General features: G+C 57.7%; 1 protein-coding gene across 1 annotated transcript in view; it reads right to left on the bottom strand.

Moving 5' to 3' along the window:
• Positions 1 to 2,202: 2,202 nt before the first annotated feature.
• The window catches only part of KIF21B (kinesin family member 21B), a 28,843-nt gene continuing 3,643 nt past the window's right edge, over positions 2,203 to 27,402 (bottom strand). Inside the window, exons 2-35 of the mRNA XM_042892704.1 lie at positions 21,848 to 22,070; positions 21,428 to 21,610; positions 21,126 to 21,275; positions 20,897 to 21,031; positions 20,391 to 20,558; positions 19,790 to 19,905; positions 19,149 to 19,344; positions 18,405 to 18,594; positions 18,232 to 18,295; positions 17,598 to 17,822; positions 17,235 to 17,316; positions 16,662 to 16,785; positions 16,227 to 16,418; positions 15,506 to 15,705; positions 15,202 to 15,309; positions 14,832 to 14,900; positions 14,454 to 14,683; positions 13,966 to 14,113; positions 13,698 to 13,892; positions 13,172 to 13,273; positions 12,892 to 13,057; positions 12,559 to 12,619; positions 12,193 to 12,250; positions 11,893 to 12,098; positions 11,358 to 11,432; positions 11,093 to 11,206; positions 10,420 to 10,458; positions 8,627 to 8,763; positions 8,168 to 8,348; positions 7,217 to 7,381; positions 6,592 to 6,709; positions 5,448 to 5,618; positions 4,875 to 5,074; positions 2,203 to 3,690 (exon numbers count right to left, since the gene is read on the bottom strand). Coding sequence (XP_042748638.1) covers positions 3,636 to 3,690; positions 4,875 to 5,074; positions 5,448 to 5,618; positions 6,592 to 6,709; positions 7,217 to 7,381; positions 8,168 to 8,348; positions 8,627 to 8,763; positions 10,420 to 10,458; positions 11,093 to 11,206; positions 11,358 to 11,432; positions 11,893 to 12,098; positions 12,193 to 12,250; positions 12,559 to 12,619; positions 12,892 to 13,057; positions 13,172 to 13,273; positions 13,698 to 13,892; positions 13,966 to 14,113; positions 14,454 to 14,683; positions 14,832 to 14,900; positions 15,202 to 15,309; positions 15,506 to 15,705; positions 16,227 to 16,418; positions 16,662 to 16,785; positions 17,235 to 17,316; positions 17,598 to 17,822; positions 18,232 to 18,295; positions 18,405 to 18,594; positions 19,149 to 19,344; positions 19,790 to 19,905; positions 20,391 to 20,558; positions 20,897 to 21,031; positions 21,126 to 21,275; positions 21,428 to 21,610; positions 21,848 to 22,070 — 4,846 coding nt within the window. The 3' untranslated portion in view covers positions 2,203 to 3,635. The remainder of the gene's footprint in view (positions 3,691 to 4,874; positions 5,075 to 5,447; positions 5,619 to 6,591; positions 6,710 to 7,216; positions 7,382 to 8,167; positions 8,349 to 8,626; positions 8,764 to 10,419; positions 10,459 to 11,092; positions 11,207 to 11,357; positions 11,433 to 11,892; positions 12,099 to 12,192; positions 12,251 to 12,558; positions 12,620 to 12,891; positions 13,058 to 13,171; positions 13,274 to 13,697; positions 13,893 to 13,965; positions 14,114 to 14,453; positions 14,684 to 14,831; positions 14,901 to 15,201; positions 15,310 to 15,505; positions 15,706 to 16,226; positions 16,419 to 16,661; positions 16,786 to 17,234; positions 17,317 to 17,597; positions 17,823 to 18,231; positions 18,296 to 18,404; positions 18,595 to 19,148; positions 19,345 to 19,789; positions 19,906 to 20,390; positions 20,559 to 20,896; positions 21,032 to 21,125; positions 21,276 to 21,427; positions 21,611 to 21,847; positions 22,071 to 27,402) is intronic.

Below are 27,402 nucleotides of genomic sequence, written 5' to 3'. Positions count from 1 at the left end.
CGAGCAAGAAAAGGCACCTGCTGCTGTGCCAGTTGTGCAGTGGGATGGGCTGCTGGAGCAGGCGGTGCAGCGCAGGGAGCAGAGCAGGGTGGTCGTGGATGCAGAGCAGTGAGCAGATAAAGGGGCAGAGCTGCTCCACTGGGAATGTGGACAAAGCCCTGGGGTGGCAGGGAGGCAAAGGGTGACGCTTTGCTGGGGACAAGGCCTGGGGGGAGTGGGACTGTGCTGGGATCCCTCCCAGCTGGAGCGGGAGCACCACGGGGTGCGAGACCTGGGGGAGCGGGAGGCGATGCTGCCTGCAGGATGGAGCAAGGCAGCAGTGAGCAGGCTGCAAGGCAAGGAGAGAAGTGACAAGTGCTCTGTGGGATCGTACCTGGACCCCATCCAGCGTGGGATGGGAGCAGAATGCTGAGGCAGGGAGCCCAAAGCAGCTGTGCTTGGAGGTGCTGGGGAGGAACAACGTACCCTTGTGCTTCTCACAGCTGGCTGGGCTGGGGACAGCCCTACAGCCTTGTCGTTTGTGCTGGGAAAGCTGCAGCTCCCTGGATGGGCTCACAGTGGTTTGGGGGCCCAAAAATTTGGGCTTCTGAGTCAGCTCCTTCCCTACTGTGCAAAGCTCAGCTCCAGGCAGTGCTGTGCCCTCAGCAGAGCACGAAGCTGGCCCCTGTGTGCTGGGAGGAGGAGATTCAGGAGCAAGAGCCAGAGCCCAGCAACAAAAAGTCCCCCAGCTCTCAGCAAGGGAAGGAGCTCCCAGGACAGCAGTGATCATCCCCATGCTTGGCACAAAGGCACGGAGGGAGAAGCAAAATGAGGTGCAGAGAGGCTCAGAGACCACAAGAAAGCAGTGCAAGTCCTGAGCCCCAAAGGAGCACCCAGCACAGTGCGAAAGGACCGACCCCATCTGCATCCCAGCCCTTCACCCTCTGCGTCCAAAACCACAGCCCCAGCCAGGGCCTGCAGGCACCGTACCCCGGGCCTTGGAACAGATGGCAAAATGGGCAAATGCAGCCCCAGGGCCTTCTGGTGCCCGCCCAGGCAGAGGCAGGGCAGCCACAGCAAGGGAAGAAGCCGAAGGACCAGAGGCCAAGGGGCCACACTTGGTGGACTTCAGCTGGGGTGGGACTTTGTGCTTTAGCGTTCGGAGGACCTGCCCCCCCCACCTGACAGCATGGCTCAGAGCTGCCCCCTCCCACAGCCCCCAGTGCTGGGGAGCAGGGCAGAGCCCCGCGCCAGCTTCCTAGGGCTGTCCTAGTCATGCTCAGTGCCTGGGACAGGATCTAGATTGAACTACATTTGGGGGACAACTCTAACAGCACCTATGAGATTCAGTTCATCTTAGGCTGCCTCCGTTTTGGGCAGAGGCTGTTACAGCACCAGCTGCCTGCTGCTACCACATCACAGCAGGTTCTGGAACACAGGGACCAGGACCAGCCCATTCCAATAACGTGCCCTGCATGGCGTTGCCCAGACAAGAAGAGCTGCTTTGCACCCACAGCAAATCTCTGTGAGAGCAGAGGCAAGAACACAGGCTGAGCTCAGCCCGACAGAGGGACCAGTCTGTCCTTCAAGGGAACCACCGCCCTCAGGCTGCACATCGACCCCACGCCTAAGAGCAGCAGCACAGAGCCCTGTGCCGAGCAACAGGAGGAAACAGGAGGGGCTCAGAAACACAGCAAGGCGCAGTGAGGCCGCGCGTCTTTGGGACAAACTCAAGTGTCAAATCCATAACAGCAATGGCCAAAGGAATACAAACAAAGCCTCCCCAGCCCACCCCCAAAATGAAACCAATGACAACAGCACCCAGCTTGCACCGTGAGGTAGCTAAAACAAATCAACATCCCCCTCCCCCCCCCCAAAAAAAGTTACTCTTCCACATGGGAAATACCAACCCACACAGGTACTTAGACACCAATGCCCATGGTACACCCAGCTACAGCCACACAAATGCAGACACACACATCCCAATGAAAAAGAACAGGCTGAGAGGGCAGCACTGCCTCCACCTCCTGCTGCTGTGCGTCACGGGGCAGCCGTGGGGCCTCTGAGCCTTTCTGCCCACCCCCAGCCCCACAGCACAGGGCTCAGCTGTGACCCAGGTGCAGTCAACATCCTGTCCTGGGCAGGGTGACCCTGTGCAGCCATCATGCCCTCCAGCGGGGCGTGTAAACAGCATTTTCTTCATCCCCCCCCCCCCCCCCCAAATGATAAAAGAAAGATTTCATCAAGTCAGTAGAGATGCTCCTGTTTCAAGGTGTGCAGAAATTCCCTCCTGCAGTGGTTTGAACAAGGGCTGGTGACAAAAAAACAGGGCTGCAGAAAGCAGAAGGAAATTGGTCTGTGCTTTACGGGGCACATCCTGGAGCTCCTCCGAGATCCTAGCTCAGCACCAATGGGATCACACAGAGAAATCCTTAAATCCGAGTTCAAACGTTGTTTCTTCAGTGTCAAAAGTGAAGTGAGAGCACATAAGGTGAGAACACCACTCCCAGGGTCAACACAGCCGCTCCCCCACGAGCCCAGCGTGGGGCAGGGCAGATGGAGCAGGGGATGCTCCGAGGGACCACAGGAGAGGTAGAAGAAAGCTCCAGTGTGAGACCAGGGCCTTGTCGGCCCCCTGACCAGCGAGCAGGGCAGCTGGAGAGGCTGCATCCTCGTTGACACTCCTGGGCTGAGCCTTCAGCCTTCTGAAGGGCTCCAGCTGTGCACAACCATTCTCTGTAGGATTGTCCTTCAGGTGTGCAGCCATGGGGGGGACTCATGCAGGACCAGCGTCCAACCTGTCTGCGCTCTGCTCCTGGCACAGCCATCTCCATCCTCACCCACCTGCAGCCGTAGCTGAGGGTGAGAAGCCCTTCCCTACCCCACCACAGAGCAAAGTGGGCGCACGGGGAAGGGGAGAGGGTCAGCAGAGTTTGCGGTCGGAATTCAGAGATGGCTGCAGGGAAGCACAGCGGGTTGGGCTGGAAGTGGTGTGATGGCACAGCAGGGAAGCTCCGGGTGAGCCAGGTCAGATGTGCAGCTCCAGCTGCTGCAGCCAGGTATGCTGAGGTTAGGGAAGGATGGAACAAACTGAAGGTCCGTCTGCAGATCCACTGCAGCACAGAGGACGACCCACAGGAAATGTCTCCAAAGGAAAAAAGAACAACCTGACCTCTGGTCCCGGCCAGAAGACTTCAAATAGCCTTGAGACTGTGGAACAGAGAAAGATTCTTGCAGGAACCAGCCTGGAGACAGCGGGGACAAAAGCAGCAAATCCAGGCAGAGGCTGCATGAAGCCACAGAGGCAGGAGGGAGCTGGGTGTCTCTGAAAAGGAGCCAGGAAGCTCACCTGAACTCCAACCCCTCACAGACCTGGCAGGCAGCACAGTAGGGTGGGTGAGAAAAGAGATGAAGTCTTTCCTGGTCACTGGAAAACCACTGAGAAACTGCAGCAGGAGGCAAAGTGGAGCGGATGGTGCTTTGTTGAGCTGCCTCTTCACGGGATCTGTCAGTGCTCAAGGATGGGACAAGATGGATCTCACCCACCCTGCCGGGTCAGGCACAAGAATCCCCATCCCTGGGCAGAGTTCCCATAGATGATGGGGTGAACCACAGCCTTCACCCTCCTGCCACATCTTCTAGCAGTTCTGCAGTTCCTAGTTGGAGCTGGTGGGTAACCTCCTCCCACTCCAGAGCTTCACTGTCAGGTCGCTGAGAAACAGAAGCAAGAGAGAGGTGTGAGCCAGGAGCTTCGCATGCCTCAGGCAGGCACTGCGAGAGAAGCGCCGCCCACCCCCAGCCCATGGCAGCATGCAGCCCACGAGGCTCCCAGGCTCTTGGCAGGAGGATGCTGCGTCTGTCTGAGGGAGCAGGCAGGCCCAATGGGGCTCAGCCTCCAGCTCACCCCACTGGCAGAGCTGAGGACAAAGGCAAGCAGTGACCCGCAGGACTCCCACAGCCCCTGCATCGGCTCTGCCTATGGCTCAAAGTGGTGGGGTAGAGAATTTGGTCTCCCCAGGGCATGGGTTGGTTGGCAGGGGGCTGCCGACTCCCCCCCACCATCCATGCAAGGGTGAGGGCAGAACACAGCTGCCACAGATGTGGGCATTGGGCAAGAGGTTAAAAAAAAGAAGAAAAAAAAAAAGGAAACAAAACAAAACACCACAGGGGAATGACTGGTTTGGCTGGGACAAAGGGGCAAGTCACCTCCAGCACGGATTTATCAAGTGGGGAAAAACGCAAAAGAGTTTCATACCGTTAAGAAGCAGCTCAGACCAGAGAGAGAGAGAGAAAGAGAGAAGAACAAAAGCAAGCAACAGCAAGAAAGACAGAGGGAAGAGGAGATGGAGAGAGAGAAAAGGAAAGAAAAGACAGAAGAGTGCATGTGCAAGAGAGTCAGAAAGAGCAGGAGGGTCAAGGCAGACTAGTAGCACGGCCCTTTATGGCAAGGACGCGTCGTGGAAGGCAAGGGGTGAGCCCAGGCACGTAATTCCATAACTTTACCCGGCAGTCACTGTGGCACAGATGGGAGGTGGGGAGGAGGAGAGACAGAGAGAGACAGAGAAAGGAAGGGGGAAAAGGGACATGGTGGAAAAGAGGACATCAGAGTCTTGCTGCCAAATTGCTCCCCGAGAGCAGCAGGGGACGCCCAGCCCCAGGGAAGAGGGGTCCCTGTGTGGGGATATCCCAGAGAGTGGGCAGGGGACAGACTAAGATGGGCAAGAAGAGATGAAGGCACGGAGGGACCAGAAAGCTGCGAGATCCCTCCCACCCTTTTCTCCCTCCAGGCTCCCTGCCCTGCTCAGTGCAAACCCACCCAGGCCCAGGGATGACAGGTCAACCCAGGGCTCTCCCACCTCCCGGGGGCTCTGGGGAATACCAAGCCTCAGGCTCACCTGGAGGCAGTGAAGATGTGCTTGGAGTTGGTACAGATGGCGTTGATGGGGCTGTCGTGCCCTTTGATCTCCCCAACTGGGGTGAAGTTGTCCACATTCCAGACTTTGATCATGCCTCCTCGGCAGGCACTCAGCACCATGGGGCGGCCGGGGATGAAGGCCAGGGCACAGACCCAGTCTTTGTGTGCATTTGGGATTTGCTGTGGGCATGGGGACAGAGCAGAGATCACAATCGGCCTCACACACTCAGCTGCAGGGCTGCAGATCATCACTGCTGCCCTGGGGTCGATCCGAATCACCGAGCCGGACTCAAGATTTAAGGCTGAATCCTGTTTTCAGAGTAGCACAGTGACCGATGCTGCAAGCCTATGTCCCAAGGGGAGCTGGCAGTTCTGGGCGCCCTGCAGTACACATCTATAGGCACACTGAGCCACTTGGCACACGCTGCCTGATCCCCAGGAACCGGTTGCCCTCCCAGGATAGCAGGACCCGGACCAGGTCCCTCAGCCTTTCCCCAGACACACAGCAGCAATCCTGCTCTGCCCCACATTACCCCTATGCTCCCCTCCTGACCTGGAGAAGTTCCTGCTGCTCCAGATCCCACTTTTTAATGCCGTTGTCCCTGGAGCCGCTGAAGAGGACGTCTCCCTGGATGGCCAGGCACTCGATGCCATCGTAGTGAGGGGGCTCGAAGTTGTGAGTGGGGCTGACATTGCCCACCACACCCTCAGCAATCTCAAACACCTGGGGGGAAAACAGCAGCTGGGAGACCCCGGATGGCTCTGGAAACAGAGGACAGCCCTCCTCGAAGAACATGGCCACCACCCTCCCTTCCCGACGCTCAGCACACCGAGCACACAGAAAGCAGATCTGCTGAAAACAGGGTTGTGGTTAAATAGCACCGCTTGGGTGGGTGGTTACAGTGATCCACACATCCCTCAGCATGGGCACAGGAGTCCGTGTCACAGCTGGAAATTGTTCTCAGGGTTCCAAGACAATATCTCAGGTGCTTACTTTCTCCTTACTCCTATACTTTGCAGTGGAACTATCACTTCATTCTACAAACACCTAACGACTTCCTACAGTAATGGAGAACTCTCCTGCCAGCACGGCTCAAGGATGTCACAAAAGGGAAATGCAATTCAGAGATGCCATCAGAACTCAGTTACAATTACTGTCTTCTTCATTTCATCCACCGGGAGAGATGTGCCACCACAGAGCCTCTGCTCTGCTACATTTTACCCATCATGAGCTTTCACACATCTTCACGATGCTAAGAAGAGTGGAATCCTGCCACCCCCCACCTCACCACCCCTCTCCACTCCCCTGATGCCAGCTCCAATTCAAACCTACTTAGAGCCAGAAAAATAAAATAATAAAATAAAATAACATAAAATGAAGATGCAATCTTTTGTTGTCCTGGAGCTGCAAATGAGCAGGTGCAAATCACCTGTAACAGGAGGGAGGATTGAGCAGAATAGGACAAACGGCTCAGCTGAGTCAGATGTGACATGGAAGCATGAGCCACAGAGTCCAAGGAGTGAGAGATGCAAACCCCCATCTCCAAAGCTGTATTTGTAATCACACATGAAATAAAAAGCAAGATTTGGGGTGAGAAGATGGACAAAAAGCCACATGCAGAACAGGGAAAACCAGAAACCTGGGCAAGGAGAGAGAAGAGGGCTCTGGGCTCTGCCCAGCAGCCACAGGAGAGTACCTTGACGTAGTGATCTTTGGAGCCTGTCACCACCAGGTCATGGTTGCTTGCAGTCTGGTTTACCGTGAGACACATCACAGGCCCAATGTGGCCACTCAGCTTTCCAACAGGCTGCAGCCTGCAAACAGTGACAAGGGTCAGTCAGCCCCTTCCCAACAGGGCAGCTCCTTCAGGGCCCTCCCCCAGCACAAACCCCACCGCCCTCACATCAGCCCCCAACAGAGGAAGGTCCTTTTGGGGACATCGCCATCAGAGGTACCCTGCTTCACAGTGATGCTGAGGGATGAAGGCAGCTTTGGAGGACAACAGCAGCCACCTGCAGAGCCCACGCTGCACTGAGGGCTCAGTGTCAGTGGCACAGCCTGGGGAGACTGCTGTTCATCCCCCATCTCTTCCCTCTTCCCACAGATGGAACCCACACCTCAAGTAGCCCCGTCGCTGCTCATCACCCCTTGGTCCCAAAACAGGGACTAGAAAAGGTGTACAGAAGGGTTCTGAAAGCCCTCATTTCAGGCAGCTTCCACAGCTAAAAAGATTTTCCCTTTCCTTAGGGCAGTATTTTCAGATGGACACTGTCCACACAGAATCAGTAAGTTGTCCTGCCTGCCTCTGTGCTGCCCCTCACCTGCTCAGCTCCCAGATGCGGACGGAGTTTCCCGTGGCAGCATAGAGGGTGGTGCCAGTGGGGTTGAGAGCGATCTGGTTGATCTGGTGCTCCCCCTGCACACTGGTCACAGTGCGCGTGGTTGTCCCAGCACACGCATCCCCAGAGATCACCTGGCCAGAAGACCTAGAGAGGAAGGGAGGAGAAAGGATGATCAGAGACGAGGTCAGAGCCTCTGAGGCCCTGCTGAGGAGCCCAAAGGGGTTGCTGGCTCCCAGCTGGTCCCACACTGGGAACGGTCCTGCAGGTATCATCAGTGATATCATCTGGCCATGGGACCAGGATCACCTCCACCTTCCAGACCAGTGCTCTGCCTGGGGTGAAGCCAAGGATGGCAGGTGTGCGCAGAACACAGAATACCCTGCCCTAGTTCTCACTTGGGTGCTGCTGCTTTCTCAGTCCTCCTGCACGAAGAGCTGGATTATTGCTGGCCACACTGGGAGGCAGAGATATTTGGCCTCCCCATCACAGGAGAGGGGGGAGGGAGAAAGACCTTGAGGCACAGAAGTGAGCTGGTAACACTGGTCTGCCACGCTCTTTGAGTCCATGAGTCGTTCCAATCTTAGACTCCTCCTTAGAGACCCACGTTTTCCACTGCAAAGCCTGAGATGGACTCAGCTGCAATGCTGTTCGGGTCTGGGCCTCCTCTGCAGAGCTGCTGGCGCTCTTGGCCGCCCCCAAGAAGGGCTGAAATCCTCTTCAAGGCCCCTTCCTTTGAGCCCTTTCTGCAGAGGGTCCTCACAGATTCCCTCTAAGATCTCCTTAAGCCTCCCTGTTTCCTACAGCTACTGGTAGGTAGTACTGGTAGTGCTGGTACTAAAGCAGCTGGGCTGTCTCCACCCTGTGGGATCCCAGGAGTTTTGGAGACCTGCAAAGCCAGAGGCGCCCACAGCCTCCCTCCCCCCCACGTACGTGAGGGTGCGGATGCAGCGGGCTGAGTCCCGGATGTCCCACACTTTGATGTACGACGTGGACACGGTGAACACCAACCCCGTATGGCTGCAGTACTTGATGGAAACGACGTTATTTGGGTGACCCTTGAGGGAAGCGATTTCCTGACCAGTCACCAAGTTCCACATCTTACAGCTCCGGTCTGCAGGAAGAAGAGCACGTCTGAGAGCGTCAGGCTGGGGAGATCCTCCATGGCACGGAGGCACCGATCCCTTCCCAAACACTGCCTCCCGCCACCCTCAGCTCCTTTCCAGGGGAACGGAGCCCGCCTGCTCCAGCACGTGGACATCAGAGGGCAGGGACAGGAGAGCAGCCCAGGAGGAACCATGCCCGCAGTGCCCACGAATTCCCCATGCCAACCTGCTCCCATAGCACATAAAAAGCCAGCAACCCCCAACGCCTTCTCTGTCCACCACTTACCTTTGGAGCCAGTGAAAAGCAGTTCATCGGTGGCATCCAGGCAGAGCACTGGCTTGGTGTGTCCTTCTGCCACAGAGACGCACTGCAGCGGGGCTGTCCGCGCGTTCTTGGTGCCACCCACTGGATTAATGATGCCCCTTGCATGGGAAAGAAAGAACAAGTGTGGTGGGGTAGGTGTGTGGAAAGGCACAGCACCACAAGGTCCTACGGGCATGAGAAAGCACGAGGCACCTCACCCCAAGCATCTTCCTCTGCCTGGCAGAGCAATGGGCCCCTCTGTCTGAACTCAGGCACGTGAGCAAACACCTTCATGGAAAACCTGGGAGTCTCCCCACGGCAGCCCCAGCCTAATGGCTCTGCCAGGGGACACAGACTGTGAGACACGGTGCTCATGGCCTCTGCTCTGCTGCTGAGCCACTCAAACCTGGGCAGCACTGAGATGAACCAGGAGGCTCAGCTCACTGGCCTCAGCTCAGTTTAGGACAAACTGCACTTTCTCCATTCTGAAGCTAGGAATGCTTCATTATGATGGCAGCTCCTTTGAGCCCGCCAGCCAGCCTGTGGCTGGTAACGTTTGGAAACAGAACTGCACTCCTTTTAAGACCATAAGGATGACAGAGGCAGCACTGGTATTTCTACCCAGCATCCCTGTGCCCAGTGCTGGCCCAGGGCAGGAGAGTGTCTATCCTTGCCAAACCTTCCTCCAAGGGACGCCTGCAGACACACGCAGCTCAGCCCTTTGGGCACAGCATCTGCCAATCACCTCCACATCAGAGTGCTCAAAGCACCCCACAGCTGCAGCCCTGATGTTTATGGCCATCAGCAGCTCTTCCCTGCTGGCACTCCAAGCACTGCCAGGGGCTCTGAGCTATGCTAAATCTTATGAGTAGGGAAAACAAGGCAGGAGGCTGGAGAAGGACAGGCCCAGGGCCACATAAGGTTTGCATTAGTCAGAAGGATGAATGTAAGCTCATTAATTCGGGTTTGGAAGTCGCATGCGTGCGATCTCTTTCTCACTTAGCAGCTGTGCTCACAAATTAAGCAGCTCTCCTCTGACCCCTAGTGTTTCCACTGGTCTTGAGGTGACACTGAGACCAAATGGAAATTCTGGCTCCCCAGGGTGCGACGTGATCAGAGCAAACAGCTCAAGGTGACAAAGCACACGCACATCTGGTGCCACATCTCCAGTATCCTCTGCACCAGAGGTGCTCCTAAAGGCAGGGAGAAGGTTGTCCTCGCACCAGGGATCCTCTCTACTGCACTGGGACAAACCTTCGCCCCTATGCTGAGCTTTGCACAGCAGTGACTTGGCTTCTGGGGCAAAGAGCTCTGCCCACCCAGAACCCAGTGCTGCAGAGATGCAGCCAAGCACGGGGAACACCTGCACATATTTCCCTGGAAGACGCTTGCAAGAAGAACACACTGACACAGTGTCCAGTGTTGCTCATCCCAGCAACACAGTCCTGCTGGAGAGCCAGGGATGGGACAGGACATGCTGACAAGAGCCCATCAGAGATGGCACAGAGCATGCTGCCTCTGCAAAGCAGCCCGTGTCTGCAGGCAAGCCCAGTGCCTGGCTTCCAAAGGCTGAGCAGAGCAGGAACGGTTCAAACTCACAACCGGGGGGACACTGTCAGGGACTGTCGGTGGCGTGCCAAGAGGGGACAGCACACACAAGCTGGGAGATGGGCAAAGCAGCAAGGCACAGGTGAAGCATGCAGGGACAAGGGAGAGCAAACTCGTGAGACAGAGAAAAGAAGAGGAAGGGGTAATAAATAGAAAGTTGTCTATACCTCAGCACCTCCGAGACAGAGGAATCGCTGTCATCAGACCTAGGGGCAGAAAATTAGCAGGATTATGGGAGAGAAAACCCAGACTAGAAGAGGCAGCAGAGGAGTCAGAGTGGAGGATTGTTATTGCATCCAAGCCAGGGGAGGACACGGAGAAAGAGGAGAGAGGGAAAAGAGAAGCACACACAGAGAACAGAGGAAAGGGCAGAGGAGCAGCAGGGACCGTGAGGGTCAGACAGCAGATCTCCGTCAGGAACGTCCGCGCTACAAGCAGTGCTCCAAGGTGAGGGCAGCTGCCCAACCTGCCCTGCGGGCGGCCGGCGCTGCGCCTGTGGGTCAGTGCCACCCCATCAGCTTCCTGCCAACCCCCACCCTGCCTCACTGCATCCTGCTTCACATCTTCCAGCGGTCCCAGCCTGGCACTGCACGGCTCAACCAAAGCCCAGGACTGGGAGTTCCTGCAAGCAGCTCAGAGGGATACACGCAAGGCAGGAGTGCAGCAGGGTCCAGCACAGCATCCAGCTGCTCTTGCAGAGGGGCACTAAGGAAAAGCAGTGCCAGGAGGGTGGCTCGAGACAACCTGGGCGCTCCAACACCCACAGTGGGACCTGACAAGGTTTTGCTGTTACTGCACAGGTGCCCCTCGCTCAGACTCTCCCACCCCACCTCGACTTACTTGTCCAAGGCAGACCCCTGGCTCTGGTTGCTCGTGAGACGAGAGAAGACATTGCGGTCATTGCGAGGGCGTGTGGGTGGGGATGAGGGAGGAGTGAAGCCGACATCTGGAGGCCTGGGCCAGGAAGGATCAGAGGAACACAAGACTTGGGAACCGCTCACCTGGCAGCTGCCAAACTGCCCAGGGCGCAGCTGAAGCAGCAGGAATCTCTGCCAGCCTGCCCAGACCTCCCAGCCTCCCCCTGCCCAAGGCCTCCCAGGCTCACCTAGCAGGTTGCCCACGGTCGTAGGATTTCCTCCTTGTGAGAGGCGACGTGTCTGAGACACGAGATTGTCTGGGACTTAAATAAAAAAAAGAACATAGCAGGTGTCTGCCCCCCTCCATCCAGAGACCTCTGTGCTGAACCTCCACATCCCCCCCTCCCAAATGGAGAAGGTGGGCTGCCTGGTGACACAGTCATGAGATCAGAAGATGCCTCTGAGCGCAGAAACCTTTGGCAACGCAAGAAGCCTCCATGAAGGCTGATCAGCCAGGGCAGTGAGACAGGGCCCTCACACCGCCCCTTCTTTCCTTCCTCTTGGACCACTCTCCACCCACACTGAGTGCCAACGTAAGCCTCAACGTTCTGAAAAGCCTGCTGGAGAAACCCACCGCTACGTGCTGCAGGCTGAGCTGCATGGCAGGATTTGGCTCACCCTCATTGCTTTGCCCCTTGACATCCAAGGCAGAGTTTCCCGCCCCGTGGCCCACGCCTCCCAGCCAACCTCCCGGAGCCTGATGGACCATCGCCCTGTGCTCACAAAGTGCTCCCCCGCGTGGGCAGGCTGACGGTGCGCGACACCTTCTCCTTGTAATAGGGGTCTCGGATTGAGAAGCTGATCCCATCCTCTTTGATCTCCATGAGCGATGCCAAGGACTTGGTGATGTTCTTGGTGGAGATGTCCAGCGTGGGTCCTAGACATTCAGCTGACACTGCCTTCATCTGCCCCGAGAGCTTGGGCTCTCCCTAGAGCAGGACACGGGGCTCAGGCATGGACCCAACACGTCCCTCAACCCTTTCTCCAACACCCTGTAACAGGGCCACGCAATGGCCAACTCACCTTGAACTTGAAATCATCCTGACTCGCTGAGCCCTTCATGCTGAAAGACTGGGAGATGCTGCAAGGAGAAGGTGGCAGAGATGGATCTTCAGCACTGAACTCCTTTCACAGACTGCTACCAGTCCCTCAGCCTCCCTAGGTCACTCCCTGCTCCTCAGCACCTCTTCTCCAAAGGATGATCAAGTCTTTTAGTGTCTAGGAGGTGTCTGTGCTCCCCTCCCCAAAGGGCTACGCACCACAAGAAAGTGTAGATGGTGTTTTTTCTTCAATATCTACCTGCCAGTTCCCGTAGGTGACAACCCTCCCCACCTCCAGCCACCACACACGAACGCACAGCCTGCAGGCTGTGAAGGGCTGGCTGCTCACCTCCCATCCGAAGCCAAGCTGAATTCAGAGACCTCCTCATCTGTGCTGGTGTAGCCGTTCTCTGCACACAAGGGAGAAGGCACATCAGCAGCACGAAGGGAACCAAGTCCCAATCAAAGCACACTGCGCTGGAGCTGGGGGCACAGTCTGGGCAGCCATGAGGCAGCAGGCCTTCTTCTGCACCCTCCGTGCAGCCCAAGGGCATGCTGATGCCAATGGCAGCACCTCCTGGTGCTTCCCGAGCGCCCAACACAGAAAGTCCAGCTCTATCCCACGGGGAAGAGGCGGAGGCCATACCCAGTGTAAGGGAGGGCGGTCTGGGCTCTGGCCCACCTTGCTGGACATTGTGAATCAGCGCCTGGAGCTCAGGGTGCGACTCAGCCTTCTCCCGCAGGGCATCCAGGATGAGGTGGTTCTGCGAGGAGCCGGTCACATCCGTCTGCTTCAGCCGTCCCTCCAGGAGACGAATCTGGGCCTCCTTCTGTGCCACCTGCAGGCCCTGCCGGATGGATGATCACACCGTCCTCAGACAGGCGCTATGGGATCCCCACCACACGACTCACAGGTGGGAGGAAGCCCCACGTGCAGACAGCGCTCCAAGCAGCAGCAGCACCTTGTCGATGGATGCCTTCAGGAAGTTGTCCAGCAGCAGCCGGGCTTCAGCAAGGGAGCAGGAGCTGATCACCACCGAGGTGTCCGTGGAGTCCAGCTCCTCCTGCGAGGGGAAGGAACTGGATGAGGCTGGGGGAATGGCAACGGGGCAAGGCCTGACAGAGCGGGCACCACAGCCTGCACAGACACTCGGGGCTGAAGCTGCTCCACTGCTGCCCCATGGGGTCCTGGCCGGTGGCACAGCCACTGTCCCAGAGGCTGCAGAGACACAAAGCCTCCTGATGACAGAGGGGTAAGGAGCCATTGCACGTTGTGTCTGGTGTCAGAATTGGGCACTAAAACCTGTGGGGTTTGTGCTGAAGCCCAGCTTTTTTCCCAGCAAGTTTCCAGTACAGGCCCCACAAAAGCTTGCATGGAGACTAGTGAAGTAGGAGCATGCAACTTTCCCACGCCCAGGAAGCACTGTGATGCCTGAGTTCCCTCCCAGGGACGTTCCCATCTCCCTCCCAGCCTCTCCTCCTGCCCACCTTGGTCTCCTCAATCTGCATGATGGTAGCTTGGCAGTCAGAGATGCTGTCATTGATGTAGTCAATGTTGGCCCCCAGCACCTCAATCTCCTCGTTCAGCTCCTGCAGCCCCTTCTGCTCCTTCGGGCTCTCTGCCTGCAGTTTCGCCCTCTTGCCCAGCAGGGCCTCCTGCAGCAGTGCCAGCTCCTCTCGTTTCTGAAGGAAAAAGGGAGAAGGATTGGCACTGTGCTGACACAGCCACCCGCAGCCCCACGGCCACCCCCCTCACCTTGATGAGCCTCTCCATGTCAGCCTCCAGGTTGACGATGGTCATCCTCTGCATCACGATGTCGAAGATGCGCCGCTCCAGCGACTGCCACTTGAGGCGGGCAGCTTTACTGAAGGTCTGACTCGATCCCTTCTTGGGGAACTTCTTCCTACAGCGCGAGGGGAGCAGAGGCAAATGGGCACCCAGTTGCACCATGTCTGGGAAGCTGTGCTGTCCCCAGAAGGATGCCCAAGTGCTGGTTGCATCACAGGAGGCTGTCTCGCTTTTGGATTATCCACCTCTGCAGTCACCCCTCCCTGCTCTAACAGCTCCATAGAGAGCACACTCCAAGCACAGCCCATCCCTTTACCTCCAGGCACTTTACCTCCACCCAAACACACAATGAAGAGTTGGCCTCCAGCCTCTGCCATCAGCCAAAAGGCAGACCCCTGAGCCCTGGGATTCCCCGTCTCATTAACCCAGCCCCGCAGTGCCACCACTGCCCTGACCTGACTGGCCGAGCCCCATTGACAGAAGGTGAGGGGTCTCCCAGGAAGTTATTGATTTTCCTGTTCCATTGGCGCACGATGCTGGAGACGGAACGAGCGCCGGACTCTGGCTCAGACGAGGTGGTGCTGGCTGAGACCTCTGCACCAGAGTCCAGCATGGCTGGCTTCTGGCTCGTCCTGCCTGCAACTCGGTCCGACATGGGCTTGGCGAGACGGCGCAGCGCTGAGACCTGCCCAGAAGACAGTGTGAGCATGCTGCCATCAGTCATCCCCAGACAAACCCATCACCGACCTCAGCTCCCAGATTTGGTGCCACTGAGCCACTGTTTGGGATCCCTCTTGGGGCTGAGGGCTACACGAAGGTGGTCCCCCCCTCACCTCCTGAGTTTTCCTTCGCAGCACAATTTCCTGCTGCCGCTTCTGAGACTCCAGAGCCCGGATCTGAAACTGTATAGGAGAGACAGACTATGAGGTCCTGCTGGGGAACGACAAGCTGCCCAGACACCTTAGCAATGGCTGCAGAACCAGCACTTCCACCACCAAATACTAGAGCAGTTGCTTTGGCATGAGCATCACTTGTGATTTTAACAGTGCAGAAGCCTCCATTCCAGCCTCAAGGCTAGTTTTGGTGGCACTATTCCCCTGAACGGGGTGGGGAGCTCACAGATCTCCAACAACCACACTGCGAGATTCAGGATCGTCCTGGCACCAGGTGACCCAGCAGCACACAGGCAGGCTGCCTTCTCACCTCCTGCCGGCGCTGCTCCTTCTTGAGCTGTGCTATTTCCCTGTTCCTCTTCGTCTCTGCCAGTCGTCTCCGCTGCTGCTCCTCCCGCATCTGCTTCATCAGCGCGACCTGCAGAGGGAAGGTGCGATGTCTGCATGGGCACCTGGTGTTCCCAGCAGCCAGGACAGCCATCCACCAGGCAGGCATCCTGCATCACCAGCAGGAGCAGAAAACAGCTTTTTCCTTGAGCTGAGAGGAAGCCAGGCTTGGCCAAACCAGTCTCAGCCTCGCTGCTCCCAAGCAACGCCCTTCCCACCCTGAGTACCTTTGCTTTCTTCATCTCAGCCACCTCTGCCTGCAGCTTCCTCAGCTCCCGCTCGTAGCGGGACTGGTTCTTGAGCAGGCGAGCATGTTCCTTCTGGGCAGCCTGCAGCTTCTGCAGGTCCCTGTTCATCTCCTTCAGCCGTTTCTCATAGTCTGCTTTGATCTTGTTGGCCTTCTCCTCTGTGTAGCACTCCATGGTGCCTGCAGGAGTAGGGAGAGAGTTTGTAAGGGTCTCTGTGCCCCCTGTTTCACTAGAGCCCTCTGTCATGCTGCACAGGCAGGGGTCTGTCTGGGGCACCCAATGGGATGACACAAAACAGGGGCAGTGGGTTACACCAATTGCTGGGCTGAAAGGAGATGTGGACCTGGACCTACAGCCAAGTGCAGCCTCCTTGGCTCATGCTGAGCCTGGAAATCAGCTATGCTGAGGGTCTTTGCGGTCCTTCATATGCCCACAGGACAATTCACCCAGGAATCCCTACACCCCACAAAGCAGTGTTCAATAAAGGCTTTGCCTCACCATCCTCCCCAGCAGCCTCCAGCTCCCACTCCCACAGTGATAAGAGCACAGCCTTGGGATCCCAGCTGCTCAAGCAGAGCAGGGTTGGTGGCAAAGCCTGTGGCTGCATGCAGGGGATGGATGTGTCAGCCCTTAGCCAGGTGGGCAGGAGGAGAAAAGGGACCCAATGCTGCTGGGATGCTGTGGGTGAGGTGGCTCTCACTGAGGTTCTGCAGGACCCGGTCCCGCTCCAGCTGTGTGTCCCGGATCTTGTTCTGCAGCAGGATCAGCTTCTCCTCATACTGGTGCTTGAGCGTCTGCAGGCGCCGTTGGCTGTTCTCCAGCTCATCGATCAGCTTCTGCTTGATCTCTATCTCACAAGTCAAATCTGCAAGGTCAGCCTGGAAATTCACCGCTGGAAGCCAGAGAGCATAGTCAGGCCAGCAGGGATGGGGACAGCATTGCTCCCATGGTCCCACAGAGCCACAGCGCAAGGAGGGAGCAGGGGGGGCTGATGGGAACTTGGGGGCTCCCTGCACCGACTCTGGTGCTCTGCCAGTCCCCCAGAGAGGAGACAACCCAGCATCTTGGGGAATTCTCCCTTCCCAGGACTGGAGTCCAGCAAATGCACCCCCGTGCTCTGGGCTCGGTACTTTACCCTTCTCCTCTGCATCCGAGTCTGAGTCCACCAGGCTTTCTTCACTGCCTGAGTCCTCATCTTCATCCTCACGTCCATCCTCTTCCTCACAGCCACTCTCATCCTGTTCCTCCTCCTCCTCCTCCTAAGAGAAAATGCCATATTTAACTTGCAGCATGGCTTTGCCCTTCTCTCTGTGGTTGCTCCCCTGCTCCAAACCTGAGCTCACCCCACAGCAACCAACTGCAGCCCCTGCAGTGTGACTCAGTCTCCTACATGGGATTCCCATGGACTGAAGCATCATTTCTGGGCCCACAGTGCACACCACAGCTAAGGACAGCTGTGTGCTACATCCATTCCCTACCAGCTGAACAGCACTGCGTCCCCTCAGCCTTCCTTCAGCTACCTCTGAAACCAGGCCCCAAAGAGACATGGGCTCCTCACTGCACAGCAGGGCTGACTCCTGGCTGTGTCTGCATGTCCACAGCCCCTCCTTGCAGGGCCAGGGCAGAACTTGATCACCCTCCCTCTCAGGGTGACGACAGTCCTCCATAAGTGAGCATCCCTTCCATAGGAACATGAAGCCCCTCTCACCTCTTCTGCTTCATTCTCATCCGTCTCCTCCCCGTTGTCCTGCTGCAGCTTTGGCCGCTTCTTAAATGCTTCCTTCTCTGGGCTGGGGGAGAGCAATGTGGTACAGGTGAGTCTTAATGTCAGAATGAGCCTCGCAGGGCTACCAACGTCCTGCTCTTGTATTCTATGGGGAAAGCAGCCTCCAGATACTTGGTGGATGAAAAGCCAACCAAGGCAGTGCCAGGAAAGAAACACACGTGCCCAGGCTTTGTCTGGGTGCTCTGGTTTTAGCAAGGATAGGGGAAAAAGTGAGATATCCATCCCCATGAGGACAGAGAGGGCTGATGCGGGGCATCCCCCTTCCCAGCATCACGCAGCCTTCACCTTTTCCTCCGCTGCCTCCTCTCTTTCTTTTTCAGCTGCTCCAGGTCCTGCTTGGCCCGTCGCAGGACATCAGAGGCCTCGGTTTCCACAGGGGCAGCAGGGCTGCCCAGCCCAGCCAGGCCGGGAGCTGGGGATGAGCCCACAGAGTAGGGGGGACGGGCAGAGAGGCGCGAGAGGCTGCGACGCAAGGACTCATTCATGGATTCACTCTCCAGGAGCTTCGTCCTGGGGAGCAGAGACAAGATGTGGTCAATGAGGAGACGTGCCACTGACATGGCAAACACAAACCGTGCCCAGACACCTCGGACTGGAAGGCCAGGATGCTGCAGAGAGGCAGTATCCAGGGGTCACATGAGGCAGAGATGGACACAGATTTGTGGGTCAGCAGCCCCTGGGGGACAACAGAGACTGCCAGCAGGGTCTCCCCATCCATCAGTAGCCATGCAAAGAGCAGTACTGGCCAAAGCACTGCCCAGCACCGAGACTGGGACTACCACAGGCCCAGTGGTCTTGGCTGCTTTGAGGTTTATAAATAAAATGGTGGAGACACAGAGACAGGAGCAGCATCTTGACTTGCACCCCGCATTGGCACCCACCAGCCCAAACGACCCAACAGACATCGTGCGCAGCTCACCTCAGCTCCTCAATCTCTCGGATGTAGTTCTGGATGAGAGCACCGATGGCCTCATTGCTATCACCTGGAGAAGCAGAGGCTTAAGGGGCTCAAGGCAAGACACAGACAGTGCTGCAGCACCCATCCCTCCCGCACTGGGTGGACCAGGCCAACATGCGTGTGCCCAGCCTCACCTGCCTTGGCCAGCATCAGGTTGGCCTCCTGGCTCATCAGTTGGGTGACCCTGTTGTTGATGGAGTCGATGGCCTCCTGCATGGCCTTCACCCGCATGCGCAGGGCGCTGTTCTCCTTCTGCAGCATGGCGTTCTCACGGAACAAATCGCTGTAGCCCTCTGAACCGTCCTCCCCAATGACCCTCTTGCCCTGTGGGGACACACAGGCAGTTCCTGAGCGCGGGGTGTGCCAGGACACGGAGCCCCACCACTGCCTTCCTGAGTGCAACCCCAGTCTCCAAAGCAGGGGGATGAAAAACCTAAGGACCAGGAAAGCCTGAACTCAACAGGTCAGAGATGCTTCAAGGCTTCTCTCTGCCTAGAATCCCCGAGCCCTAGTCTGAGCCTTCTAAAGCTTGATCCACCAATCCAATCTTCCACCCCACAGGAGTACTGGGCAGGTAGCAGCTCAGCAGCTATCATCAGCAATGGCAAAGTGCCATCCTCACAGTGTCTTAGCTTCACTCACACCATCCACTGTCATCCAAACACTCATCCAGAATGAAGCTCAACTGGCCAGGCCACGGGACACACTCTGTAGGGGAAAGGGCCTCACAACAGGGCCAGAGACGGCCACTTATCTGTGGGAGGAAGAATCATGGGCAGGAGGGTCCTGCTGGCTAAAACTGCCCCAAACCAAACACAAGAAGGGTTCCTCCTCCTCCGGGCTCCATTCCACCTGCATGGACTCGCTTGGGCACTCACTGCCTTGTACTCCATCAGCTCCATCTGCAGACGGGCGATCTCAGCCCGCAGGGCACTGATCTGCTGACTTGTCTTGTCCTGGTTCACCACCACCTTGTTCTTGATGTTGCGAGCTCGGTTGGCATACTTGAGAGTGTTCAGGGTCTCCATGAAGTCGCGGTCAGATGGGCTCACACAAGCGATCATGATGGTTTGGCTTGGGAAGGTGAAGGGCAGGGTGAAGGGGTGGTTTCCCCACTCAGTACACTCAGCTCAAGCCCTGTGCCTTGGCAGCCATCCCAGCCCTCCTATGGTTTATAACTGGGTTCAATCCCTCCTAGTGACAGAGCACCATCAGGAATGGGCTCTACAAAAAAGTGCCCTCACAGCAGGCAGAGAATCCTGGCTGTCATGCCACGCAACAGCACCCATTGCATCGCAGATCTGCAAGGGCTCCGGAGCATTTAACACCAGCTAACTCTACCAAAGCTGCCTAATTGCAGCTGGGACTCATAAGCAGGCAAGGCATTCACATCTGCAATGCCATGTTGCCTGTCAGGAGGCACCCAACCCACAGCAGGCAACCCACCAGTCATCTGAAATAGCTCCCACACACTCCACGGCCCCTCAGCCCATCGCAGCCCTATGTGGGGTCCCCACACCTGTTGCCACCGAGGGAATCCTGCAGCAGGCGGGTGAGCTTGGAGTCGCGGTAGGGCACATGCACAGCTTTCTTGCTCTGGTCTCCGAGGGCACTGATGACATTCCCCAGCGCCAGCTGCCAACACAAAGGAAAGCCACCATCCAACTTCAGCCCCTGCCGAGTACACAGCTGCCACACAGCCAGAATTTCAGGCTGGGACTGCACACTGCGACACACGCGGTGCAAGATGGGAAGGCATGGGGCTTTCCCAACCAGTTTTGGCATTTGCCCTCCTTCCCTGTGTTGCGCCTCTCACTCTCACAAGCACCAGAGCAGTGAAGAAAAACACTGAACTTCAGGGTAGTTTTTAAGCTCAAATTAGCAGCCCTCAATTTTCTGGGGACTAGCACACTTGTGCTGTACACCATAGTCCTGCCCTCAGCAGTAAAGCCATGCCCTCTAGAATTTTGGATCACAGAATCTTCCCTACAGTTCCAGGCAACAAAACCCACAGCAACTCCAGCAGCACGGAGCAACTGCAAGCAGGACCCAAAGGTCCCCTGGGTCCTCAGGCAGCCCCTGCCCTCCCCCTGCTGCCCCTCGCATGCCCAGGGTCATACCAGCCCACAGTTGATGGAGATGCCTTCCTTGGCTCTCTCGCCAGTAGCGCCCGTTCTCTTCAGCCTCTCCGAGCCAGCCAGGTCCACAAAGTGAAACTTGGCTGTGAGGGTCTCGTACTCAGTGGTGGGCTGGGCTCCATCCGGCAGGCCGGTCACCTCCCCATTCACCTGCAGCCAGGCACACAGAGGGCTCGCTACCACAGACCCTGCAGGAGCCCCCTCAGCCCTACGAGCATTTACCCTCGGCTTGCAGCCCCCTGACGATCAGGTGAGAGGAGCCCAACAGCAACTTGCTGCAGGTCACCCCATCCCTGGGACAGGGCTGCTTTGGCGAATATCTTAGCTCCCAATAAATGCTAATATTCCCTACAGCCACAGAGAAAGAAGACAAAACCCTGCCTGTCTGGGAGACTTCAGACCCTCTCCCCCTCCCAGGGAACCCACACAGAGCCAGGAAGAGCCCATCTCGGAAGCAAGAGCAGAGGGGCAGGGCCTCTCAGTCTCACCAGCTCCGGGCGGGCACACACTCTCATCTGGCACAGATGAATGGTGAAGATGGCGTGGGACCGGGAGCTCTGCACATTCATCTGGGTGCTGGCAGTGGTGCGGGAAAGAGCTCCCTGCTTCAGGCACTGGATGAGCTGCAACAACACACAGCAGAGGAAGAAAACCTTCAAGCACAAAGTACATCCCTGCCTTCCATCCCTCTTCTGCACTCACTGATGCCGCACCCACCTCGTCCTGGGAGCTGATGAGCCGCGATGTGACCCCTGTGGTGTAGATGCTCCCGCTGGCATCCTCGTGGATTTTGATGTTGGATTTGCGGTGACGTGCATCTGGGTCACGGGTGCTGTCAAACAGGTCCAGGATCTCTTCATTGTAGAGCTGAATGGGGCAAAAATGCACATGAGTAACAGAAAAGAGGAAGCTGCTCACTTCAAAAGGTGCCAGAGGACGCCTTCCTGCCACCCTTGCTGGGAGGAGGGCTGTGCAGAGGACGCAGGCCATGCCATCAACCCCGACTCCTCGTCACTCACCTCCAGGAATTGGGCGCTGACTTTGAACTCAGGTGCTGCCACCCCCTGACTCTGTGCCGCCCGCTTGCGCTCCTCAATGCCGCTGAAGAGGTGGCCGATGGCCCGCGGGATGATGCCCTGCTCATCCTCAGAGATGCTCATGTCGAAGCCAGTGCCCATGGTGTATGTCTTTCCCGCACCAGTCTGCAAAGGTGGAGCTGGGTCCTGCGCTGCAGCCACAGCTGCCCGTACCACCCCGAGCTCCTCTGCTGAGCCCCCCGCACCCATCACGCACCCCAGCCCCGCCACCCCTTCTCTCCCTGCTGCCCAACCTCCCACCCAACCCTGAGACGGCTCCATCCCCTCCACACCCTGTAGCTCCTAACTTCTGCGCTGCTACCCTGGGAGAGCCCAAAGCCCAGGGCAGAGCAAAGCGGGTACCTGTCCGTACGCCAGCACGGTGGCATTGTAGCCCTCAAAGCAGCCTTCAATGAGCTTGCCCACGCACGTTGTGTAGATCTGCTCCTGCCACGTGTCCAGGTCAAAGACAAAGTCATAGGTGAAGGCTTTGTCCTTCCCCAGCAGCACTTGGGGCTCACCGGGCGTCACGGAGGTGCAGATGTGACATCCCTCGATTTTCTCTTTGGACAGCTGGGGACGGATCCTGCAGGGGGAGGAACACACTGAGGGTGGCCTCAGAGATCACCCCACTGCCTGGCTCTGGGGACATGCTCTGCATTGGGACTGCGGCTGCTCCAGGCTGAGGCCCAGCAGTGCCACCGCTCACAGCGCGAAGCAAACAGCACACAAAGCAGGATGGGGTAACAACCCACAGACTGCACTACAAGCTACCCTTGCACCAACCCACACCTACAGCAGCTCATTTGCTGCAGCGTCCGCAGCCAGGCAGTGAGCTCTGGGCTGCACGTGGGAACGATGCATGGAAGCAACCTGGACTGCCAGGGCACGGTAGGCAGAAGAGACGCACGGCAGTCAGACACAGCATGGCTGCACCCGCACAGGAGACAGCGAGATCAAACTGCATTCAAAAGCCTGAAACGCAAAACGCAACCAGACGGCCCCAGCACCAAAACAACCGTCTGAACCAAAGCACCGCCCAGCCCGATGGCTGTCCCAGGCTGTGGGCCCTGCAGACGGAGCCGGGACGGCAGAGGCTGCGCTGGGCTCCAGCGGCGCCGTGACAACACCGCACTCCCCACCCCGAGGGCTTTGGAGCACCGACGGCGCCGACGGAGCCGCGCAGGCGCAGATCTGCTGCACGTCAGACAGCGGCGCACGTCGGGGCCGCACAGCTCCAGGTTTTGGGGATGCGTTGGCTGCGGGAAGCAGCTGGGCGCCCCAGGGAGCTGCGGAGAAAGGGAACGCAAAGCCAAACGCCCTGGCAAACAGCTCTCATTAGAGCTTAATGACTGCACATCTACCCTCCCTGGATGCTTCATAAAAACAGCTATTAATTCCTCCAAAGCCGCACGGCTGGCAGTGACCGCAGCGGAGGCTCTGCAGGTCGGGGCTCCCATGTCTCACCAGGCTGAGGGCAGCGAGAGCCGGGGGACCACCGGCCCACGACTCCCCCGGGAAGCCGCACAGCAGACGTGTGGGAACAGCTATCCGTGTCTCGGTGTATTTAGCACCGCAGCCACAACAGAAGGCAGCTTCTGATGTGCTCAGCCCAACTCGCTCCTGTCGCCTTCCCAGGGTCCCACCCTCCCGCAGGAAAATGAACCCCAGTTTTAATTACTTTCTGACTAAAGCGAAGTGCTGCCCCTCCCCAGACGCGCACAGCGTTTCTGGGGATCAGACAGAACAACAAACTACAACCACTGTATTTCTGGAAAATTTTTCCTCTCAAGAAAAACGAGAGCAGAGTTTTCAGCAAAAGGCTTTTTTCCCTTCCCTCCCCAGAAAGTGGTTTAATACGTGCATGTGGGTTTGGGTGAGAGGCTGTGCAGCAGCACTGTGTGACTGCATATGGACTTTCCATAGGACTTCTGGGGACCACAACTGTGGGACCTGCAAGGGTATGAATGGAGACCCAGGTGCCAGCATCCCCTTGTACCATCCCGTGTCCCCAAGAGTGGCTGGGGACATGGGTGCCCCACAGGCTGGTCTGAGCCCCAGCACTTGTCCCAAATGTCATTTCATAGAACCATAGAATTATTGAGGCTGGAGGAGACCTCTGAGAACACTGAGTCCAACCCCAACCCACCCCACCGTGCCCACAGCCACATCCCACCGTGCCTCATCTCCACAGCTCTGAACGCCTCCAGGGACAGGGACTCCATCGCCTCCCTGGGCAGCTGTGCCAATGCTGACCACTCTTTCCAAGAAGAAATTGTTTCTAACATCCAACCTGAACCTCCACCAGCGCAACTTAGAGCCACTTGTCTACAGGCTGGAAGCTGCTGCAGACGGTGCAAATACCAGCCCCTCCTCACACCATGAGAGCAGCAGAAGGAGACGGGGGCAGAGATGAGCCCAGGAAGCAGCAGCAGCTTCCAGCAGACACAACCCTGCATGGGATGTTCTGGGGAAGCAGCGACCCTCACCAGCAGCCCTACCAGCCAGCACAGGGAGATTTACGTGGCCACCACCAAGTGCCAGCACAGAAGAAATCTCTGGGTCAGTGATGCTGTTCTTCCTGCTCACAGCCATCAGACAGTCCCAGCTCTCTGTCATCCATTCCCATCCCTGCCCCACCCCTGCAGGCACTCCAGGTGAGGGGGACAGGGCTCTGAGCAGCTGATGGAGCTGTGGGCGCCCCTATTCACTGCAAGGAGTGGGAGCTGATGGCCTTCAAAGGTCCCTTCCAATTCAAATGATTCTACTGTTCTATCCCCTCCTACCCCAGGAGGAGCATCGCCATGCCACGCACTGGGCAATGCAGGACCTGACCAGGCGGGTCACATCACATCAGCCTCCTCTTCTCTGGGCCAAAGCAAGGCACTCCAACCACTCCTCACACGTCTTGCCGGCCCTCCCTGCACTTGGGCTGGTGGCAAAGGTCCGAGGGGGTGACAGACGGCCCAGCAGATCCTGCCTGCTTGGCATCGGCACACAAACCCCGCAGCAGCAGCAGCCTCTGTGCCAAGCAGGGCCCAGAGCCGAGCAGGGGACACAAAGGCCCGGCAGAGGCTCAGCATCTCTCTCTCTCTCTCCCCCCCCTTTCCTGCCATGCTGGCAGGCTGTGAAAGCACTCGTCTCCATGGTTCGGCTGCCAGGGCGACAGAGCATCTGGGAGGAAGCAGCGGAGTGGGGCTGCACCCTCAGGGGCAGGGAGTGTGGGGCACACACAAAGGCAGGGCTGTTGGGGCCAGGCTGGGAGCCAAGTGCCCGATGGGCACCACGGGAAGCAGATCCCACAGGCAGCCCTCAGGGCCCCTCTTGCCTGGGGGAAGAAGCAGAGCCCACAGGAAGAACCCAGCATCTCTTGGCCTTGCAGACAGCAGAATGGGCTTTGGAAGGGGTACAGCCCACATGCTCATGGCAGGGCTTCACCCACTGCTTGGCCAGGAAAAGGGGCTGCACCCACTGGGAAACCCCACACAGCCTCCAGCGCACAGGAAGGTTCCATTCAAGTGAAGCGGATGGCTGCAATCATGTCCTCATGCCCCCTGCTGCCTGAGCTTCTCCTCTTCCTGTTTCACAGCTACAGCAAACCCAGAAGGCTCCAGAGCTCCCTTCTGCAGGGTATGGCAGCACACTCCCACATCCCACTTCTCCACTGAACTCCACACCACCAGCAACAGGATCAGAGCAGAGAACTCCAGGCTGTCCCATATCTCCACACCAGCACACACAGCACCTTGCTGCCCATCCTTGCCAACAGACAGCAGCTCCCAAAGCATCGGCTCAGTATGGCCTGGTCCCATAGAGTCCTAAGGAGGACAAAGCCCAGCCCCACTCCCCACTGAGTCCTGGGAGAATCCTTGCTGCCCAGAGGCAGCTGTTGGCACACAGGTTGCTCTGGACCCAAATCAAGACAAAGTTAAGCATTTAATTACCACAGCAGGGAAGCAGCTCAGCAATCAGAGAAAATTGAATAAGGCTCCCATGGGATTGCCAGGTCTGGTCAGAAAACACTCAGATTAAGAGATATAGCAAGGCATTTCCTAGCAGGAGCGAGCACAGCACGGGGAAGGGCTCAGCCTCCCTCCACACCAGCGTGTGGCTGGCACCAAGGACACAGCAGGGATGGCTGCCAGGTCCCCACACCCCTGCTGGGGAAATGAGAGAACCTCTGCAGAGCCAAGGGGTGTACGGAGACCTACCGGACACGGCTCAGCAGAGGGACCTGCCACCACACTATATCCATTCCCTAAGTGACCCCAACATAGGCCCTCTGCTTGCCACAAACATGGGGTGCTGGCTGTGCCCAGCTTTATGGGGCAATCCCCACTGCTGCGAGCCCCAGAGGACCCTGGGCCCCCTAATCCTCAGGCTTAGGGAAACCTTTCAATCAGGTCCTGGCAGCCACCGTGTGCTGCTTATTAGCTCTGGCAGGAGCACGCTGGCCCCAAGCTGCACCATCTGCTCGGCACCAGGACCCGCAATGGAACAGGGGACACACAGCCTGCACAGGAACCCCGCACTGGGGAACCCCAACCCAAGGCCACAGGAAAGGGCTGGCAGGGCCTGGGGGAAGCACGGAACTCAGCTTTACCCAGAGCATCACCTGGAGGGCACCAGGAGCGGGCTGAGTTTGCAAAGTCCCTGCACTCCTCCTCAGCTCCCATAAGCCGATGAGCAGCAGCTGGCAATGCCATCAACGTCATGATGGACCTGGGGTGGGTGATGCCACGAGGATGTCTGTCAACAGACTCCGGACAGTCACTCACAAAGGGATGCAACCAGCAGAGCCTGGCAGCAGTTCCCCGTGCAATCCAGCACATCCCAAACCTGCCGGCTGTTTAACCCCACAGCAGGGACTATTTTGACAGCAATGGGAAGGAAACAGACCCCTGGGACTCAGGGCAGTGGGAAGGGCACAAAAGACAAGGCTGGCTCCTCAATTAGCACGGGCTTGGTGGGAGTATCGCCTTCCCCCTGTGAGACCAGGGGCTGTGCTTCTGACAGCTTGGTTTCAAGCTTTGGCTCCTGTGATTTGCTCTTGGTCGGAGCTCTGTCTCCTGCAATTTGCTCCTGCCCGCCCCCAGCTTCGCTCCTGGTGCAGGAATGCCACAGCTGGTCCTGCCCTCTGGCTTAGGGAGCCCCGCGTTCCTGGTACTTCGGGGCATTAAGGATTTAAGTCCCCACTGACGGCACTGGGTGCAGGCACTACAAGCTTCTTACAGCCATGCTGCCCGGGGCAATGCTGCAGGCAGCGCCGTCTGAACCGCAGAGCGGAGCCGCGCTCCCCCCCTGCACCAGCAATGTTTCCATCTCCTTTCTAACATTTCCGCTGTAAAAGCCAGCAAGCGTGCGCCTGATTGAAGCCAGGCGCACAAAAAAGCTTCTCGCCCACACACCTGGGCTCTGCATTTCCCCCAGGACTGAGCCCTGGGCTGACCTGGGGGGAGCGAAGGATGCGGAAGGTGGTTTGGGGTCCCCGTGCCTGTGATGCTGCTTCCCTTACAGGCCTTGGGGTGCAGCCGTGAGTCAGTGCCGTTCACTAGGGAGCACCCCGGTGCCTCCAGAAAGGAAATCCCATGGCACTGTAACCCTGGGAGCCGGGCACATTCCCAGCTTTATCTCACCTCCCTCTCTGCCCAAACATCCACCTCATAAGCTCAGCCTATATGGCCCCATGAGAGCTGAACAAAACTGATCCAACACCACCCAGACTTGGAGATGTCACGGAATCACAAGAGGACTGCGTCCTATGGGTCGCCCCAGGGAGTCATTTCATCACAGTATAGCTTGGGTTGGAAGGGAAACTGAAAGAACATCCAGTTTCAACCCCAGGGACACTTTCCATAGATGGTCTCCCAGGAATGACGCAGCACCATGATGACAGTGAGTGCTGGGTTCCATCCCCC

This window comes from Lagopus leucura, unplaced genomic scaffold, assembly GCF_019238085.1.
Source record: "Lagopus leucura isolate 7727_CA_CO unplaced genomic scaffold, USGS_WTPT01 140-1_obj-0_obj, whole genome shotgun sequence".
NCBI lineage: Eukaryota > Metazoa > Chordata > Aves > Galliformes > Phasianidae > Lagopus > Lagopus leucura.
The sequence above is the reverse complement of the archived record's forward strand: the minus strand, read 5'-3'. Positions and strand labels throughout refer to the sequence as shown.